General features: G+C 31.5%; 1 protein-coding gene across 2 annotated transcripts; it reads right to left on the bottom strand.

Moving 5' to 3' along the window:
- Positions 1 to 1,790: 1,790 nt before the first annotated feature.
- On the bottom strand, positions 1,791 to 4,740 carry LOC147817075 (transcription-associated protein 1-like). Of its 2 annotated transcripts, XR_015430195.1 has the most exons (5): positions 4,466 to 4,740; positions 4,338 to 4,376; positions 3,972 to 4,067; positions 3,329 to 3,425; positions 1,791 to 3,220 (listed from the first exon to the last, which is right to left on the bottom strand). XR_015430195.1 is itself a non-coding variant. In XM_087154443.1 (4 exons), exons 2-4 carry the CDS (start codon positions 4,371 to 4,373, stop codon positions 3,086 to 3,088), a joined length of 267 nt encoding a protein of 88 aa, XP_087010569.1. In that variant the 5' UTR covers positions 4,374 to 4,376; positions 4,466 to 4,740; the 3' UTR covers positions 1,791 to 3,085. The 2 variants fall into 2 exon arrangements, 1 of the variants encoding a protein (XP_087010569.1); XM_087154443.1 differs by lacking the exon at positions 3,329 to 3,425.
- Between the last annotated feature and the right edge of the window lie 14,519 nt (positions 4,741 to 19,259).

Raw genomic sequence — 19,259 nt, 5'->3', positions numbered from 1 at the left:
ATCCAAAAAGAAAAATTAGTTTGACAGCATTTAGTATGAACTTAATATTATCAAACTCTCTTAAATCAAAATCACTTTAATTTCTTAAATCATTGTAGGCGCAGGAAATCTTGTCCTTAATTCATATTCTTAAAAACATATTTTTTTTCTCCAACTACAAATTTGATAAAATTCTTTTTAATTTTAAATTTTTACTTTAGAAAAAACCGTAAAAATTTAGCTTCGGTTGAGCGCGAATTATATGACTTGCACATAAATATCAATTATCATCATCATAGTTGGTGAGACAGCCCAATGCCTTCATCTGCAGATTTCTCCTTCACGACTTCTGATTTATCTTTGATCTCCAATTCTTTTCATTAATTGCAATAAAATCAGACTCTGCGACTTCCCCACTTTTTTGTCCCAGAGAGTCTAAAGAGCAATATCTTATTTATTGTATTGACATCACTCATTCAAATCACATGGGCCATCCAATTCATTTTTATGTATTTAATAATATCAGGTTGTTTATAAATCGTGAACAGTTTAAAGTTAAATCTCCAGTTATTGTTTTCATATTTCTCAAATATTAGTGATTATAATTTTCTTCCAGTTTTGTCATTGTCAGAAGCATATGGTCAAAATCAACCTGACAAGAGTTTTGTAAATTAAGAACTTTGTTTTTCTAGAAAGAAAATTAGATTTAATAAATCTTCTCAGCCCACAGACAGCCCTATTAGCTTCATCAAGTCGGTTTTTTATTATGTATATTACTTTTTATAATGTTATGTACATATTTACTATGTATATAATATAAATATGGAGATTTTATGTTAATTGCTAAATTAAATTTTATTTTAGGATATGTAATTTTTGGTTTGATTTGTTACATTAAACTAATTATAGAATTATTAATTAAATGTTGACCTTTTTCATGTAACTCCACAACAATACACTATTAATATTATAACAAACCTTTATTAAAAAAGACTAATATTTCTTAATTAAAAATCTGTAAAATTCAAGAAGAAAAATAATTTTCACAGAATAAATACTTATTTGTTAATAAATTATGTAGTTAAACCATATTATTATAAGCTTCATTGATTATTATTAAAAACACCAAGAGGATAAATTAACAAACATTTTACGGTGTATTTGAAACATATAAACCTGGTTGCATTTTTAAAAAAGGTACTATTTTATTCATTTAAGCTAATTATTCCCTTTATTTATTAAAATCTTTGCTTTATATTGTTTAATATTCATATCAAATGATTAAATATAAAATTAACATTTCCAAGTATAACATTTTGTAATTTCTGTTTCAAATATCAGACCTACATTTTTTAAAAATATTGCATATGCTAAATTACTTTAAAGTAATGTATTTCTTTAAAAAAAATGCCATTTAATTTTTATAATCAAACAAAAAACTATACTAAAAACTTCACTCTGAACAAAAATTTTTGAAAAAATAGGCAAATAAAAATATACTATTAGGGCATCATTTCTTAATACTTAAAAAAATTATTATTTTTGAAAATTTTTTTAAAACTGTTTTAAATTAAACCAATGTATAGGATATTTTTAAAATATATTTTTAGTTCTGAAAATATCCCTAAATAACTTTTTTTTCCACTTAGTTGTAACTTGAACATTGTTTTATTGGACTTAAATGTGATTTACTTTTAATAAAGAAAATTGAAGGTTATTTGAAGAAACTGTTTCAGAGATTTTGTATTTAGAAAACCTCCAAATACAATTGATCATGAAAAATATAAATGAAAAAATGACAAAAAACCATGCATAATAAAATAAAAAAATTTATTAAAAATTATAATTTATTAGCAACAAGAATAGGAAAAATATAGAACACAGTAAATCATTAAATGTTTAACAAATATAAATGAAAGAATGAAAAAATTATAAAGATTAAGTAAACATACAAGAAGGATTGAAAAAGTTGTAACAAGAAATTGTTTAAATTTATGCTCAGTATGTTGGGGAGGTTAAAACTAATTATAGTCAAGGAGTGGCTCTAATAGATTTCTTTTTTTTTTTATTTACTTAAATTGAAGGTAGGTTTTAGCTCATTTTTAAGTTGGTAAAAGACAAAGTAAAAATTTTGAAATCAAAAAATGCTGCAGATATTTCATGTAAATATAAATAACTTTATACCATAAAAGGGCAAGAGCATTTAAATATAACATACCAAAATGGTTACAACAGCTTAAGAAAAATTTGTTAAATATTTACAATACTAAAGTTAATAATTTTCAAAAAAAAAAAAAAAAAAAAAAACAGTACAAGAAATAGATTACACAGAAATAAAGGAATATTTTAACTCTATTAAAGTGAAATGAAAATTTTTTTAAGCATTGCTACAGAATACAGGCAATTTTTAAACTTAAAAGGAAAGGAGAGTTACCCAGCACCTCAAAATTTTGGAAAAGTCACTAACTGAAGCAGATTCAACAATACAAATTTTGTTCATACAAGCAGATGTTGAAGTCCATTACATTCTTTTGTTGTGGTGTGATATCATTTGCAATTATTATGAAAAATAACAAAATTTTCATAAAAAGATTATTTTTATTTATTTATTCTCACATGCATTATTGTATTTTTTAAAGAAAAAAATGTTTTTTTAAGTTTGTTTTTAAAACTTAATTTAAAAAAATTACAAATAAATATTAATTCCAGGAGAGAATTCAGCCCATTGATCTTTTCTCAAGACTGATTTCAGTCCTTAAGACAAAAGAGTGGCAGGTGAGAGTGTAACAGGTGTGGTCAGTTAATTGTTTAAAACATCATTGCCAAAATTATCATACCAAATTTAATAATACCTTTAATTCATGAGAAATATAACTAATTTTAATTTCATTTTAGCGATTCCACAAATATATTTTTAAATTTTTAAGATCATCTATTCCCAGAAAAGCATAAGCAAAAGATGTAATTAGAATTTTTTTAAAGTTATGAACTGATAGAATAAAAACAAATTTTCTAAATAATAGAGGAAAAAAAATTGTGACGAATAAATAAATTAAAAAAACTTATTTTACTTATCTTGCAATAAATTTGGTAATAAAGGTAAGAATTATTGATACAACAAATCATGACTACCACCTCCTATAGACCGAAACAAGGCTCTACAAAGAAGGAAATAATTATATGGTTCTTTAGCACTTGAAGCTAGCTCCATGGATCTATTTACTATTTGATGTAAATAGAGCTAGAAAGGGGAAAAAAAGGTTACTTTAACAATTAAAAGCAACAACAAAAAAGTATATTTAAAATATTTTTTTAAATACAAGTAATTATTAAAGAATGTAAAAATTACTTTTAGCATTTCCTCATTTTAAGCAGGAAACAAAGACACTGATCCAAAAACCAGTTCAAAAAGCTTCATGTACAAGTTAGATCTGTCCATATTTGCTCTGAAGAATATATAATGTTATGAAATAAGTTCACTTGTTTAAAAATAAAATGTGCAGAATACATGTAAAAAAAATTTATACATGTAAAAAATATATTTGTTAATCACAAAACCTTACGAAATTCATTTTACAAAAAATATTTTAAACGAAATTCCTACTTAACAAATATACGTTCACATGATAAAAATGTATCATTTTGTTGTCTATCATCAGTACCCAAATGACAATTATTTGTTTAAACATCATAGAAAATAACTGATTATAAAGGAATTGAATATATAAAAAAATTGTAACATTTGTTCAATGACAATGCAGATAATGCTAAATAGATAAGTGTTAATAGTTATGCTTCATAATAAGTAAATATATAAGCATTTATCACTTTTAATGTGGTAATTATTATTTTGTACTTTGAAAGTTCACCAGTACACATTTAATTTTGTGAGACACATATGTTAAAATAATTTTTTGCAAAAAAAAAAAAAAATTAAAGAAAAAGAATAAACAAAATTATTTGAAAAAGTTATCACAGTAAATATTACTTACATCCATTTCTTCCATCCTTTTTAGAAGATATTCTACTAGCATTGTTGCAAATATGGGGGAGGTGGCAGTATTAGCAAGAAAAGAATGTGCTAGAATCTGAAATATAGACACACTCTATCTTATCAAACCAAAAGTGGTTTTGTATTTACAAAAATATTATGACTATAGTTAAACACTTTTAACTGATTGACTGTTTCACATTAGAACAAGTCTGCATAGAAATATATCGCAAACACATAACTTTTTCATTTAATTACAGAATAAAATAATAGCTGAAAGAACATTTTTAGTTACTTGAAATATTCACTGTTACATATAGTTTAATAATCTATACCATAATAATTATTACGAAGGCAATAAACATACTCGCAATGCAGGATTCTTGAAAATTTGTTCAACCATGTGCTGAAACAATATAAAGTTTAAAATTATAATGAATAGTATTTAAATTGTAATAAATAGCATTGAAATATTATAAGGCATTTAGAGCTTACATGTATAGATGTTGAAAATACTTCTCTATGTTAATGGATGCATGTTACTGTGTTAATGGATGTATCATGGTATACTGAAATGAAATTTTATTTTAGACAATCTAAAATAATTTTTTTTAATAAGTAATATATAGTAGAAGATCAATAAATTCAATTCTAAAAGCCCCACAAATCTCCATCACCTACATTAACTTTACATTATTTCTAATTCTCTTGATAACTTTAAATATAAAAGTGGATATTTTTGTGTTATAAAGTATTTTTATTTAAAAACTATTGTACGCTTAGCGAGACAGAAAAGCGTAAATTGCAATTGACTGGTAACTATGGCAACGAATGAGTGGAATAGTATCTAAATCTAGATATTAGAAAACTGAATTCATGGTCTCCCAATTCAAAATAGGATAATCATTTGCCGCTGAGATATTCCTAGTTAAAATTTCTGATGGTTTTCCATTGATGGACCAACATAATCTTGATGGTAACCATCAATAATTCCATCAAGAACCATTATATTTTTTTGATGGTAACCAACAATTAGTAAGAATTCGGATCGATTTATGACGGTCCAACCTAAGAATAGCTGGTCCAACATGAACAACACACCATCAACTTGATTTGTTCATGTTGAATCTTCACGAATTTCCATCATAGTGTCTTAGAAATCCAATGTTGGAACGATCATGAATAACCGTCATCCCGCAATGAAGAAATTCGGGATGTTTCAACATAATTTTTGATGGTCCAACATAAAAAACAAAGCAAATTGTTCTGATGGACCAACAAGAATTCCCATTAAACCAGCATGAACCACCACAGATCATCATGGATTGTTGGTTCATGAGAGTCAAACTTCTCTTGATGGTTAATCATCATAGTATTAAAGTAGCATTTTCCATCATGGAAATTTGCACTGAATGGAAAAAGTCACTGATTAGTTGAATTATTTTGAAGATTGTAGCCTTCCATCTACAGCTTTACATATTTGTTAAGAATAAGCTTTTAGTTATTGTTGAAACTAATCATTAATAAGAGACTTTGCATTTGCTTAAGCCGTTGGAGTAAAAATTGCACCAATTAAAATTCAGCTGCACTTTGGAATTTGATAAGTGCAATGTTTACACGAGTTCGGTTTATCACAATATAAAGAAAATTTGAAATAAAAAAATGCCTTTTTTGAGAAAAACTATTTCTTTCAGTATTAAAAAAAAGTAATATTGTGAACTTTTTATTAATTTTTGAGGCCCCCCAGAAAGTGTGGGCCCTAGGCGATAATCAGGCACTGATTTTAGGCTAGGATTTTGCATTGTTGCTGAAAGGTGACTAAATAAAGCCCTCAGATATGATGGCTCAGCCGATAGAGCGTTCACCTACTAATGAGATGAACCGGGCCCGAATTCCAGTGACGGCTGGATGATATATCTGCACTCGGCCCACAATAACTTCAGTGCTGACGTAAAATATCCTCAGTGGCAGACGGATCACGGGTTAGTTCCCTTTTCATCAGGCTAACCGTGGGGGTTTTTCTTCTCCATGTCACGCAAATACGGGTTTGTTCCATCAAAAAGTCCTACACGAGGGTAAATTTCTCCCAATACTTGATCCAGGAGTTCCCTTGTCTTCTGTATTGGGTTCAAAATTACAAGGCTACGGAGTGGAACATCAGTAGTCGTAAACCCATGAATTGGGTCGGCTGTTTAACGACGGTTAAAAGAAATTATGCTAAGAAATTTAAGACAAAAATATTAAATGCAAGCGCTTAGCAACTAAAAATTGAAATTCACCTGAAAAAATAGGCCTTATTTTGATTCCTTTTTTCATTTATTTAATCTTTTTCTTGGGCACTAATAAAGTTTAAAGTTTTAAAAGGCCTGGTTGGTAGGATCATGTCCAAGAGGTCATGGATTTGATCCTTCCGGTGAGTTCCATTCCGATCCGATGAGTGCTACTTTTGATAACTCGGAAACAAGTTTACTCTATGACGATCCCATTTCGCCTCTATTTATTTCAAACTTGCACAAGATTCGTAAAGTTCTTAAGGTATCCGTACACGTTGAAAAAGTGAATTTTAGCCTAAAATGAAAATTTTTTTTTATTTTATATTACGAATCTCCGTTTATTCTAGTTTTCAAAACAGTTTAAATTTTAACTATGCGTCAATTAGATCAAACGTTATGATTAAAAGAATATTAGTCGATGACTAAAAAATGATACCGGAAATAGCATTCCGAATCCGGAAGTGGGACAAAAACAGTTATATTTATCTTTATTTTGGGATAATTATCTTTCTTTGACTTAAATAATTATTATTTTAATGCTGCTAGAAATGAACCTCTCAATTTATCATTTATATTATTAGCTTTAATGGCATTGTTTGGAAATTTGTCCCTAAGGAGGTGTTCGTTGAATTGCAAACATTACAATTTGGTGTGGTTACATTTGGTGTACAATTCAGTTTAATAAAGGTTTTCTGGGACTGAAAAGCATACTCGACATAGTTGGAGTCAGCCCTGGCAATAAAACTTTAAAAGGTTTTACAGAACTTGATTTTGAGCGTGTGTATGAGTCTCAACGCCATTCATTAACTAAAGTAAAAATTGTCAGAAAAAAAATAGGGTTGCAAAAAAACAAAAAATTTGTAAAATTGAGAAAAAGGAAGGTATCACATACCAATCGGGAGAATTTTAGAAGTATTGAAGCATTTTTAAAATAGAAATGATATAATTCATACTTTAAATGCCTTTTTCTCAGAATGTAATTTCACGCAAAAATAGTAACTTTCAAAATTCAGTATTAAAAAAGTTGTTGATATATTTCAATAAATATTTGTATGTGTATTATGCATAATGTTTTCTAGTGCTTGTGCTACAATTGTTTAAAAATACTTAATAGTTTTTTATTATTGGTCTAAAATGTGAAATACGACGTAAAAAATTTGACAACAATCTCATAAAAAGTTTTCAATTCTCCATAAAAAATTTAGTTTTCCACATATTTTTATGATTGTAGTCAAATCACTAGACAAAATTCAGCTCTTTATTTTGATAATAACACTTTTTTGATACTATAATTTTGGTGAAGTATATCCTTTCACAAGTTTCATGAAAAAAACATCATTGTTTTCTTTGTATTTAGCTTTTAAAAACAAAATATAATATAAATGTCTAATTTCTCTTATTTAATATTAGTTTTTACATATAATAAATATAAAAACATAATTAAAGTGTTCTGAAACTTAATATTTTTAAAAAAATCCTCTGAACGTGTTCGGATACCTTAAAAGAGTTAAAAAGTGATAGGAAAATAAAGTGTATCTTAAAAACGTTTTATTCGCCAGCACATTTAATTACTTAAATAAATATATCTAGTCTCAAAATGAGCTAATTTTTAATTTTAAGAAAAAAATTGATAGAAATAAATGCGTGCTTGTCACCTGTTCAGCATTTTTTTTTCTTTTGTAATTAACTCACTTTGTCTTATAGCGTCTCTTTAACACCAGATTTACGGGAAGCGTCATTTTGACGCATTTCGAATTTTATAAGGAAAATTACAAAACCCGCTTGCATTTTTATTTATTACATTATTTTTGTTGTTTCTAATGTCACTTGCCTCACGGACCAGCCTGCTCGGTGAAACCGAGCAAATTTAAGGCAGAGTGTGCGCTTCTTGTTTTTCAGTGGCGCCATTGATGGCCTAGAATTCGACTTCTGCCACACCATACGTCGCAACCGTTTATAGGGCGGACCCATTCATACAACCATTCATTCATCCACAGATCGTAATTTTGACTTGAATCAGAGAACGATCGATCTCCAATCCAGTACCCCCAGAGGTATTGATTTGTTAAGGGAACATGGAGGACTTTTGCGACTCAACAGATTTAACGTGCATCAGTCACTTTACGATAAATAGTCTTCGACAGGCGGGATTCGAACCCACGAACTCTCGGACATGAGCCCAGCGCCCTACCGACCAGGCTATCTCGGCCTGCATTTTTATTTTATCTCTGGTAATGACTTTTATCCATTGATCGAGGTAAATATATATTGAAGTCTATTTTCTTCAAAAGCGTTGAAATATTGAAATTCTCTTAGTGGTATAACTATCTCGACGGATATGCGCCAATTTGACCTTCGATCGTAATTTAGACAAAATTTTGAGTATACATTCAAACACCACATTACTAATAAATAGGAATGTACCAACAATACTTCGATCCGTTATCTCAAATGAAACAAGCGATAAACAACTGTTGCCGATGAGCAATAATAGGAAGAACAAACGCAGAATGTCAATTGATGTTAGATTTTGAAGGTTTCAGTTTCTTAGTTCGAGTATTGAAAAATAAAATACTGGAATATTTCATAAATATATATCTCATATTTTAAATTTCTTTCTTATAGTAAATAAATACAATGCCTTCTATGTTTGGAAGATACCAACTGCTCCGGACACGCCAAAATAAATTTTCAAAAAATCGGTAAATAACTACTAAGTAAAATTTGCAAATACAAAGAGGTGAATTATATAAGCATGCGAATTATTTAGAAATAGCAGTGGATAAAAATCTACTAAATTGAATTTATAAAACCAAGAGTCACAATTGATAAACTACCACTTTAAAATATATATTTGCTGTCCAGAGTAAGTAGGCATCTTCAGTAAGTGCTGTTATATATATTCGTTCATGCGTCAAATTGACGCGTGTTCGTAGAGATGGGTATATAAGAAGCGTCCGTAAACCTAGTGCTAAAAGAACAGTTCTTTTTTAAAAAAGGTGTTCAACAATTGATTTATAGCTAAGATTTATCTTGCAGAAACAAGGAAGCTCGGTCTACCATAATATAATATAAATAAGTATGAAGCAAGTCATATTACCTTTATAAAGTTTAAGTCAGTGATTCCCTAAGTGGTCTCTATCGACCCTCAGGGGTCGAAGACAACCTGCAAGGGGTTCATGTCAAGTGGGAAAAAAATGGGGGTCAACGATAGTGAATCACATATGAGCAAGTCGTGACTTTTAATTTTGGTCTCTATCAGTGTAGAAGGGCTCGGAGAGTTCATTTTGCAACTTAACTTTGCACTTGAGAGTATTCTTAGTGTTGCCTTTGTCAAGTTAATAAGCTTCAGGGGAATACCAAATTCCTCCATTGCTTCCATACTACTTATTTCGTTTGATACTGTCGTATGCTGCCTTAAAGTTAATAAAAAGATGGAAAGTCTCAATACTAACCAAAATATATACCAAATATAAATATTAAATATTTTTTTCTTTGATATTTTGTTTTCTCTGTTATTCAATAGATGACGCCACAATAGAATATATTAATGTTACAAAATATTTATATTACAAAATATTTATATTACAAAATATTAATATTACAAAATGCAAATAATAAATATTTTTTCATGATATTTTGCTTCATTTGTTATTCAATAGATGTCGCCACAATAGAAAATATTTTTATTACACAAAATAAATAATAAATAGTTTTTCATAATATTTTGCTTCATTTGTTATCCAATAGATGCCGCCACAATAGAAAATAAAATATTACAAAATATTAATATTACAAAATATTTATATTACAAAATATTAATATTACAAAATATTTATATTACAAAATATTAATATTACAAAATATTTATATTACAAAATATTAATATTACACAATATAAATAATAAGTATTTTTTTCTTAATATTTTGCTTCCTTTGTTATTTAATAGATGTCGCCACAATAGAAAATATTAATGTGACAAATTATATATATGATATTTTGCTTCATTTGTTATTCAACAGATGTCGCCACAATAGAAAATATCAATATTACAAAATATAAATAATAAAAGTTATATTTTTTTCTTGATATTTTGCTTCATTTGTTATTCAATAGATGTCACCACAATCGAAAATATTTATATTAAAAAATATAAATATTTCTTCTTCTTGGGCACTACAGCCCATGACAGGTCAAGGCCGATCCAAGTTTTTGCCATCTTGATCTATTCTGTACCATGGCCTTCCAGTTAGCTATTCCTGTTATCTTTTGGTCCCGCCCAACTGCGTCCAGCCACCTAGTCAGTGGACGACCACTTTTTCTTGTACCTTCTGGTTTAAAAAAGTTATTTTTCAAGTCTTCAGATCTATAAGGGTGTCCCAGCCATCGATTGCGATTGGCCTTAATAACACGAACTATGTCTGGTTTTTTTATACTTATTATATAACTCAGGATTGTAAAGGTTGCGCCATTTGCTATTCTCATAGACTGCACCAAAAATTCTTCTAAGTATCCCTCTCTCAAAAATCAGCAATTTGTTCTCCTCGTTTTTATTAAAAATCCAGCACTCACCGCCATATAGAATCACAGGCCGTGGGAGATTTTTGCATAGGTTAATTTTTGTCTTCTGTTTAAGAAATTTACTTTTCAGTTGGCTTTTTAAATCAAAGTAGCACTCGTTTGCCATTGCTAAACGGCTATCGATTTCGGTATTAACATCATTTTTGTAGGTTACAGAAGTCTCAGGATGTTTCAATTTATCAGCAACTTCAAATTCATAATCATTCACATGCAAGGATATTGCCTTTGTGAGTCCTCTGTTTATATCCATTTATTTAGTTTTGTCAGCATTAATGGGTAGCCCCATTTCATAAGCTGCTACTTCAAGAACTTTGAAGTTCTCCACTGCTGATTGTCTAGATCTTCCTATAATATCAAGAGCACCTGCATAAGCAAGAATTTGCGTAGATCCTTGAAAAATAGTGCCTCTTACATTGATTCCAGATGCTCTGATAGCTTTTTTAAGTGCGATAATAAATAGAAAGCATAAAAGCATTTCTTCCTAAGCATTTCTTAAAGCAAAATATAAAGCATTTCTTCCTGGAATTTTGCTTCCTTTATTATTCAATAGATGCCGCCACAATAGAAAATATAATACTACAAAATATTAATATTACAAAATACAAATAATAAATATTTTTTCATAATATTTTGCTTCATTTGTTATCCAATAGATGCCGCCACAGTAGAAAATAAAATATTACAAAATATTAATATTACAAAACATTAATATTACAAAATATAAATAATAAATATTTTTTTCTTTGATATTTCGTTTTCATTGTTATTCAATAGATGTCGCCACAATAGAAAATATTAATATTACGAAATATGAATAATAAATATTTTTGTCTTGATATTTCGCTTCCTTTGTTATCCAATAGATGCCGCCACAATAGAAAATAAAATATTACAAAAATATTAATATTACAAAATATTAATATTGCAAATTATAAATAATAAATATTTTTTTCTTAATATTTTGCTTCCTTTGTTATTCAATAGATGTCACCACAATCGAAAATATTTATATTGAAAAATATAAATTCCTCTTCTTGGGCACTACAGCCCATGACAGGTCAAGGCCGATCCAAGTTTTTGCCATCTTGATCTATTCTGTACCATGGCCTTCCAGTTAGTTATACCTGTTATCTTTTGGTCCCTCCCAACTGCGTCCAGCGACCTAGTCAGTGGACGACCACTTTTTCTTCTACCTTCTGGTTTAAAAAAGTTATTTTTCAAGTCTTCAGATCTATAAGGGTGTCCCAGCCATCGATTGCGATTGGCCTTAATAACACGAACTATGACTGGTTTTTTATACTTATTATATAACTCATGATTGTAAAGGGTGCACCATTTGCTTTTCTCATAGACTGCACCAAAAATTATTCTAAGTATCCCTCTCTCAAAAATCAGCAATTTGTTCTCCTCGTTTTTATTAAAAATCCAGCACTCACCGCCATATAGAATCACAGACCGTTGGAGATTTTTGCATAGGTTAATATACTACAAAATATCAATAAAAAATATTTCTTCCTGGTATTTTGCTTCCTTTATTATTCAATAGATGCCGCCACAATAGAAAATATAATACTACAAAATATTAATATTACAAAATACAAATAATAAATATTTTTTCATGATATTGTGCTTCGTTTGTTATTCAATAGATGCCGCCACAATAGAAAATATTTTTATTACACAAAATAAATAATAAATATTTTTTCACAATATTTTGCTTCATTTGTTATCCAATAGATGCCGCCACAATAGAAAGTAAAATATTACAAAAATATTAATATTACAAAATATTAATGTTACAAAATATTAATATTACAAAATATAAATAATAAATATTTTTTTCTTTGATATTTTGTTTTCCCTGTTTTTCAATAGATGTCGCCACAATTGAAAATATTAATATTATGAAATATGAATAATAAATATTTTTGTCTTGATATTTCGCTTCCTTTGTTATCCAATAGATACCGCCACAATAGAAAATAAAATATTACAAAAATATTAATATTACAAAATATTAATGTTACAAAATATTAATATTACAAAATATAGATATTAAATATTTTTTTCTTAATATTTTGCTTTCTTTGTTATATAATAGATGTCGCCACAATAGAAAATATAATATTACAAAATATTAATATTACAAAATATAAATAATAAATATTTTTTTCTTGATATTTTGCTTTGTTTGTTATTCAATAGATGCCGCCACAATAGAAAATATAATATTACAAAATATTAATATTACGAAATATAAATAATAAATATTTTTTCATGATATTTCGCTTTCTTGGTTATCCAATAGATGCCGCCACAATAGAAAATATTTATATTAAAAAATATAAATTCCTCTTCTTCTTGGGCACTACAGCCCATGACATGTCAAGGCCGACCCAATAAGTTTTTGCCATCTTGATCTATTCTGTACCATGGCCTTCCAGTTAGTTATTCCTATTATCTTTAGGCCCCTCCAAACTGCGTTCAGCCACCTAGTTGGTGGACGACCGCTTTTTCTTGCACTTTCTGGTTTAAAAAAGTTATTTTTCAAGTCTTCAGATCTGTAAAGGTGTCCCAGTCATCGATTGCGATTGACCTTAATAACATGAACTATGTCTGGTTTTTTATACTTTTTATGTAACTCATGATTGTAAAGGGTGCGCCATTTGCTATTCTCATAGACTGCACCAAAAATTCTTCTAAGTATCCCTTTCTCAAAAATCAGCAATTTGTTCTCCTCATTATTATTAAAAATCCAGCACTCACCGCCATATAGGATCACAGGCCGTAGGACTGTTTTGTATATGTTAATGTTTGTCTTTTGTTTAAGAAACTTTCTTTTTTAGTTGGACTTTTAAAACAAAGTAGCACTTATTTGCCATTGCTAAGCGACTATCGATTTCGGTATTTATGTCATTTTTGCAGGTTACAGTAGTCCTAAGATATTGAAATTCATCAAAAGCTTAAAATGCATTGTCATTCACGTGCAAGGGTACGCATTGCCTTAGTGAGCCCTCTGTTTATCTCTATATATTTAGTTTTGTCAGCATTTCTGGTTAGTCACATTTCACTAGCTTATACTTCAAGCGTTTTGAAGTTCTTCGCAACTGATTGTCTAGATCAGTGATTCCCAAAGTGGTCTATATAGATGAAAAAGGGGTCCCAAGATAGTGGATCGCTTATGAGCAGCTCGTGTCTTTTAATTTTGACATTTCATGAATGGAATAATCAACATACACTGATTATACCTATTTACTTACATTACACTACCTTATAATACAAAGACATCTATCTACATAATTTATAAAAGTAGTTATAAAGTAAAAATTTTATTAAAATTTAAGTTATCATTATAAGGAATTATTATAAACTAGTAGTTGCCTGCAGCTCTGCCCGCGTACGTTTTTATTTTCTCTGCGTGTAAAGTTTTATTTTGTAACTAAAAGTATTTGTCAGCGGTAAATCGTAGCCTAACCTGTGTCAGCTCTTTAGCTAGCTAGACTTCCAACTTTATCTGCGCGCAAGATCACGGACAAAAAAAAATCAATATCCGAAACTGAAAAACATGGCAAGGGGTCTGCGAGACAAAAAAGTTCAGGAACCATTGGTTTAAGTGATACGTAAGAAAAAAAAAAATTCACTTGGTATACAGATCTGCCGACTTTCTACGCTTTTGGTAAAAATGTATTCTAGTAGTGGCTAAGTAAATGCTCAAAGTTATTGTTTTTTATTCATTTAAACATATTTTCTGCACCACTACACATAAATGATTCAAAAGTTCATATACAACACCACATTTTCCCAGACCGACTCAATCTTGAGTTCACGCCCTATCAACAAGCTATCCCGGCCAAATTTATTAATTTATTTTATAACAGTCATTGCACAGCCGACCTAATTTCGAGTTTACGACTACTAATATACAACTCCGTAGCCTTGTAATTTTGAACCGAATCCAGAAGACAAGGGAACTGCTAGATTTGTACCCAGAGGTATTTATTTGTTATGAGAACTTGGAGGACTTTGTGACCCTGACAGTTTTAACATGCACCAGTCACCATTTTATACATAGGTATTTTTCTGCCGGTTGGATTCAAACTCCCACTCTCACCAACACGAGTCCAACGCCCTATTAACCAGGCCAAATTTTTAGTTTATTTTATAACAATCATTGCACAACCGACCCAATTGCGAGTAAACGACTACTAATAGTCAACTCCGTGGCCTTGTAATTTTGAACCAAATCCAGAAGACAAGGGAACTGCTAGATTTGTACCCAGAGGTATTTATTTGTTATGAGAACTTGGAGGACTTTGTGACCCCGACAGTTTTAACATGCACCAGTCACCATTTTATACATAGGTATTTTACTGCCGGTTGGATTCAAACTCCCACTCTCACCAACACGAGTCCAACGCCCTATTAACCAGGCCAAATTTTTAGTTTATTTTATAACAATCATTGCACAACCGACCCAATTGCGAGTAAACGACTACTAATAGTCAACTCCGTGGCCTTGTAATTTTGAACCAAATCCAGAAGACAAGGGAACTGCTAGATTTGTACCCAGAGGTATTTATTTGTTATGAGAACTTGGAGGACTTTGTGACCCCGACAGTTTTAACATGCACCAGTCACCATTTTATACATGGATATTCTTCTGCCGGTTGGATTCAAACTCCCACTCTCACCAACACGAGTCCAACGCCCTATTAACCAGGCCAAATTTTTAGTTTATTTTATAACAGTCATTGCACAATCGACCCGTTTGCGAGTTAACGACTACTATTATTCAACTCCGTGGCCTTGTAATTTTGAACCGAATCCAGAAGACAAGGGAACTGCTAGATTTGTACCCAGAGGTATTTATTTGTTATGAGAACTTGGGGGACTTTTTGACCCCGACAGTTTTAACATGCACCAGTCACCTTTTATACATGGGTATTCTTCTGCCGGTTGGATTCAAACTCCCACTCTCACCAACACGAGTCAAACGCCCTATTAACCAGGCCAAATTTATTAGTTTATTTTATAACAGTCATTGCACAACCGACCCGTTTGCGAGTTAACGACTACTATTATTCAACTCCTTGGCCTTGTAATTTTGAACCGAATCCAGAGGACAAGGGAACTGCTAGATTTGTACCCAGAGGTATTTATTTGTTATGAGAACTTGGGGGACTTTGTGACCCCGACAGTTTTAGCATGCACCAGTCACCATTTTATACATAGGTATTTTTCTGCCGGTTGGATTCAAACTCCCACTCTCTCCAACTCGATTCCAACGCCCTATTAACTAGGCCAAATTTATTAGTTTATTTTATAACAGTCATTGCACAACCGACCCGTTTGCGAGTTAACGACTACTATTATTCAACTCCTTGGCCTTGTAATTTTGAACCGAATCCAGAAGACAAGGGAACTACTAGATTTGTACCCAGAGGTATTTATTTGTTATGAGAACTTGGAGGACTTTGTGATCCCGACAGTTTCAACATGCACCAGTCACCATTTTATACATAGGTATTCTTCTGCTGGTAGGATTCAAACTCCCACTCTCACCAACTCGAGTCCAACGCCCTATTAAACAGGCCAAATTTATTAGTATATTTTATAACAGTCATTGCACAACCGACCCGATTGCGAGTTAACGACTAGTAATATTCAACTCCGTGGCCTTGTAATTTTGAACCGAATCCAGAAGACAAGGGAACTGCTAGATTTGTACCCAGAGGTATTTATTTGTTATGAGAGTTTGGAGGACTTTGTGACCCCGACAGTTTTAACATGCACCAGTCACCTTTTATACATGGGTATTCTTCTGCCGGTAGGATTCAAAATCCCACTCTCACCAACTCGAGTCCAACGCCCTATTAACTAGGCCAAATTTATGAGTTTATTTTATAACAGTCATTGCACAACCGACCCGATTGCGAGTTAATGACTACTAATATTCAACACCTTGGCCTTGTAATTTTTAACCGAATCCAGAAGACAAGGGAACTGCTAGATTTGTACCCAGAGGTATTTATTTGTTATGAGAACTTGGGGGACTTTGTGACCCCGACAGTTTTAATATGCACTAGTCACTATTTTATACATGGGTATTCTTCTGCCGTTTGGATTCAATCTCCCGTTCTCACCAACACGAGTCCAACGCCCTATTAACTAGGCCAAATTTATGAGTTTATTTTATAACAGTCATTGCACAACCGACCCGTTTGCGAGTTAACGACTACTATTATTCAACTCCTTGGCCTTGTAATTTTGAACCGAATCCAGAAGACAAGGGAACTGCTAGATTTGTACCCAGAGGTATTTATTTGTTATGAGAACTTGGAGGACTTTGTGACCCCGACAGTTTTAACATGCACCAGTCACCATTTTATACATAGGTATTTTTCTGCCGGTTGGATTCAAACTCCCACTCTCACCAACACGAGTCCAACGCCCTATTAACCAGGCCAAATTTATTAGTTTATTTTATAACAGTCATTGCACAACCGACCCGATTGCGAGTTAACGACTACTAATAGTCAACTCCGTGGCCTTGTAATTTTGAATCGAATCCAGAAGACAAGGGAACTGCTAGATTTGTACCCAGAGGTATTTATTTGTTATGAGAATTTAGAGGACTTTGTGACCCCGACAGTTTTAGCATGCACCAGTCACCATTTTATACATAGGTACTTTCTGCCGGTTGGATTCAAACTCCCACTCTCACCAACACGAGTCCAACGCCCTATTAACCAGGCCAAATTTATTAGTATATTTTATAACAGTCATTGCACAACCGACCCGATAGCGAGTTAACGACTACTAATATTCAATACCTTGGCCTTGTAATTTTGAACCGAATCCCGAAGTCAAGGGAACTGCTAGATTTGTACCCAGAGGTATTTATTTGTTATGAGAATTTGGAGGACTTTGTGACCCCGACAGTTTCAACATGCACCAGTCACCATTTTATACATAGGTATTTTCTGCCGGTAGGATTCAAACTCCCACTCTCACCAACACGAGTTTAACGCCCTATTAACCAGGCCAAATTTATTAGTATATTTTGTAACAGTCATTGCACAACCGACCCGATTGCGAGTTAACGACTACTAATATTCAACACCTTGGCCTTGTAAATTTGAACCGAATCCAGAAGACAAGGGAACTGCTAGATTTGTACCCAGAGGTATTTATTTGTTATGTGAACTTGGGGGACTTTGTGACCCCGACAGTTTTAGCATGCACCAGTCACCATTTTATACATAGGTATTTTTCTGCCGGTTGGATTCAAACTCCCACTCTCACCAACTCGAGTCCAACGCCCTATTAACCAGGCCAAATTTATTAGTTTATTTTATAACAGTCATTGCACAACCGACCCGATTGCGAGCTAACGACTACTAATATTCAACTCCGTGGCCTTGTAATTTTTAACCGAATCCAGAAGACAAGGGAACTGCTAGATTTGTACCCAGAGGTATTTATTTGTTATGAGAACTTGGGGGACTTTTTGACCCCGACAGTTTTAACATGCACCAGTCACCTTTTATACATGGGTATTCTTCTGCCGGTTGGATTCAAACTCCCACTCTCACCAACACGAGTCAAACGCCCTATTAACCAGGCCAAATTTATTAGTTTATTTTATAACAGCCATTGCACAACCGACCCGATTGCGAGTTAACGACTATTAATGTTCAACACCGTGGCCTTGTAATTTTGAACCGAATCCAGAAGACAAGGGAACTGCTAGATTTGTACCCAGAGGTATTTATTTGTTATGAGAACTTGGGGGACTTTGTGACCCCGACAGTTTTAACATGCACCAGTCACCATTTTATACATGGGTATTCTTCTGCCGGTTGGATTCAATCTCCCACGCTCACCAACACGAGTCCAACGCCCTATCAACCAGGCTATCCCGGCCAAATTTATTAGTTTATTTTATAACTGTCATTGCACAGCCGACCCAATTTCGAGTTTAGGACTACTAATATTCAACTCCTTGGCCTTGTCATTTTAAACCCAATCCAGTAGTCCCTGGAGCAGGTGAGGGTCGTTACATTAATACTGTTTGTTAAAATAAAAAGAACATTTCGTAAGATGATATTACTTAATTGATGTTTATATTGAAAATATTTCTTCATTATTTTTGCTTTCCTTTTAATTATTTGAAGTACATTTGTTAAATTTTAGTGCAAGAAAATTTTTTTTTCATTATTTATGTAAATTTTTGTCTTATAAGGGTTTATTAAAGAGTCTATTAAATATCAGAGAGAATAAATGTCATGCGTGTTTGAAGTATTAGCTCTGCTCTTGATGGTGTATAGTGGCTAGGATGTGAAACAGCGACTGTTCCGGGCATCCAGCCAAAACGAGCATTCAACATATCAGTGGAACACACTAAAGCTTTATATCAATTAGTTTTAGATAA

This window comes from Parasteatoda tepidariorum, chromosome 1, assembly GCF_982258835.1.
Source record: "Parasteatoda tepidariorum strain Cologne lab strain chromosome 1, Ptep-v5.0, whole genome shotgun sequence".
Taxonomy (NCBI): domain Eukaryota; kingdom Metazoa; phylum Arthropoda; class Arachnida; order Araneae; family Theridiidae; genus Parasteatoda; species Parasteatoda tepidariorum.
This window is presented reverse-complemented; position numbering and strand designations above follow the sequence as displayed.

Bases quoted from the DNA above. Each gene is read 5' to 3' on its own strand.
- LOC147817075 (XM_087154443.1), bottom strand. From the start codon at position 4,373: ATGGTTGAACAAATTTTCAAGAATCCTGCATTGCGA. The intron at 4,068-4,337 runs GTATGTTTATTG...TCTATATTTCAG, and splicing joins TCAAGAATCCTGCATTGCGA to ATTCTAGCACATTCTTTTCT. The intron at 3,221-3,971 runs GTAAGTAATATT...TCCCCTTTCTAG, and splicing joins AAAGGATGGAAGAAATGGAT to CTCTATTTACATCAAATAGT.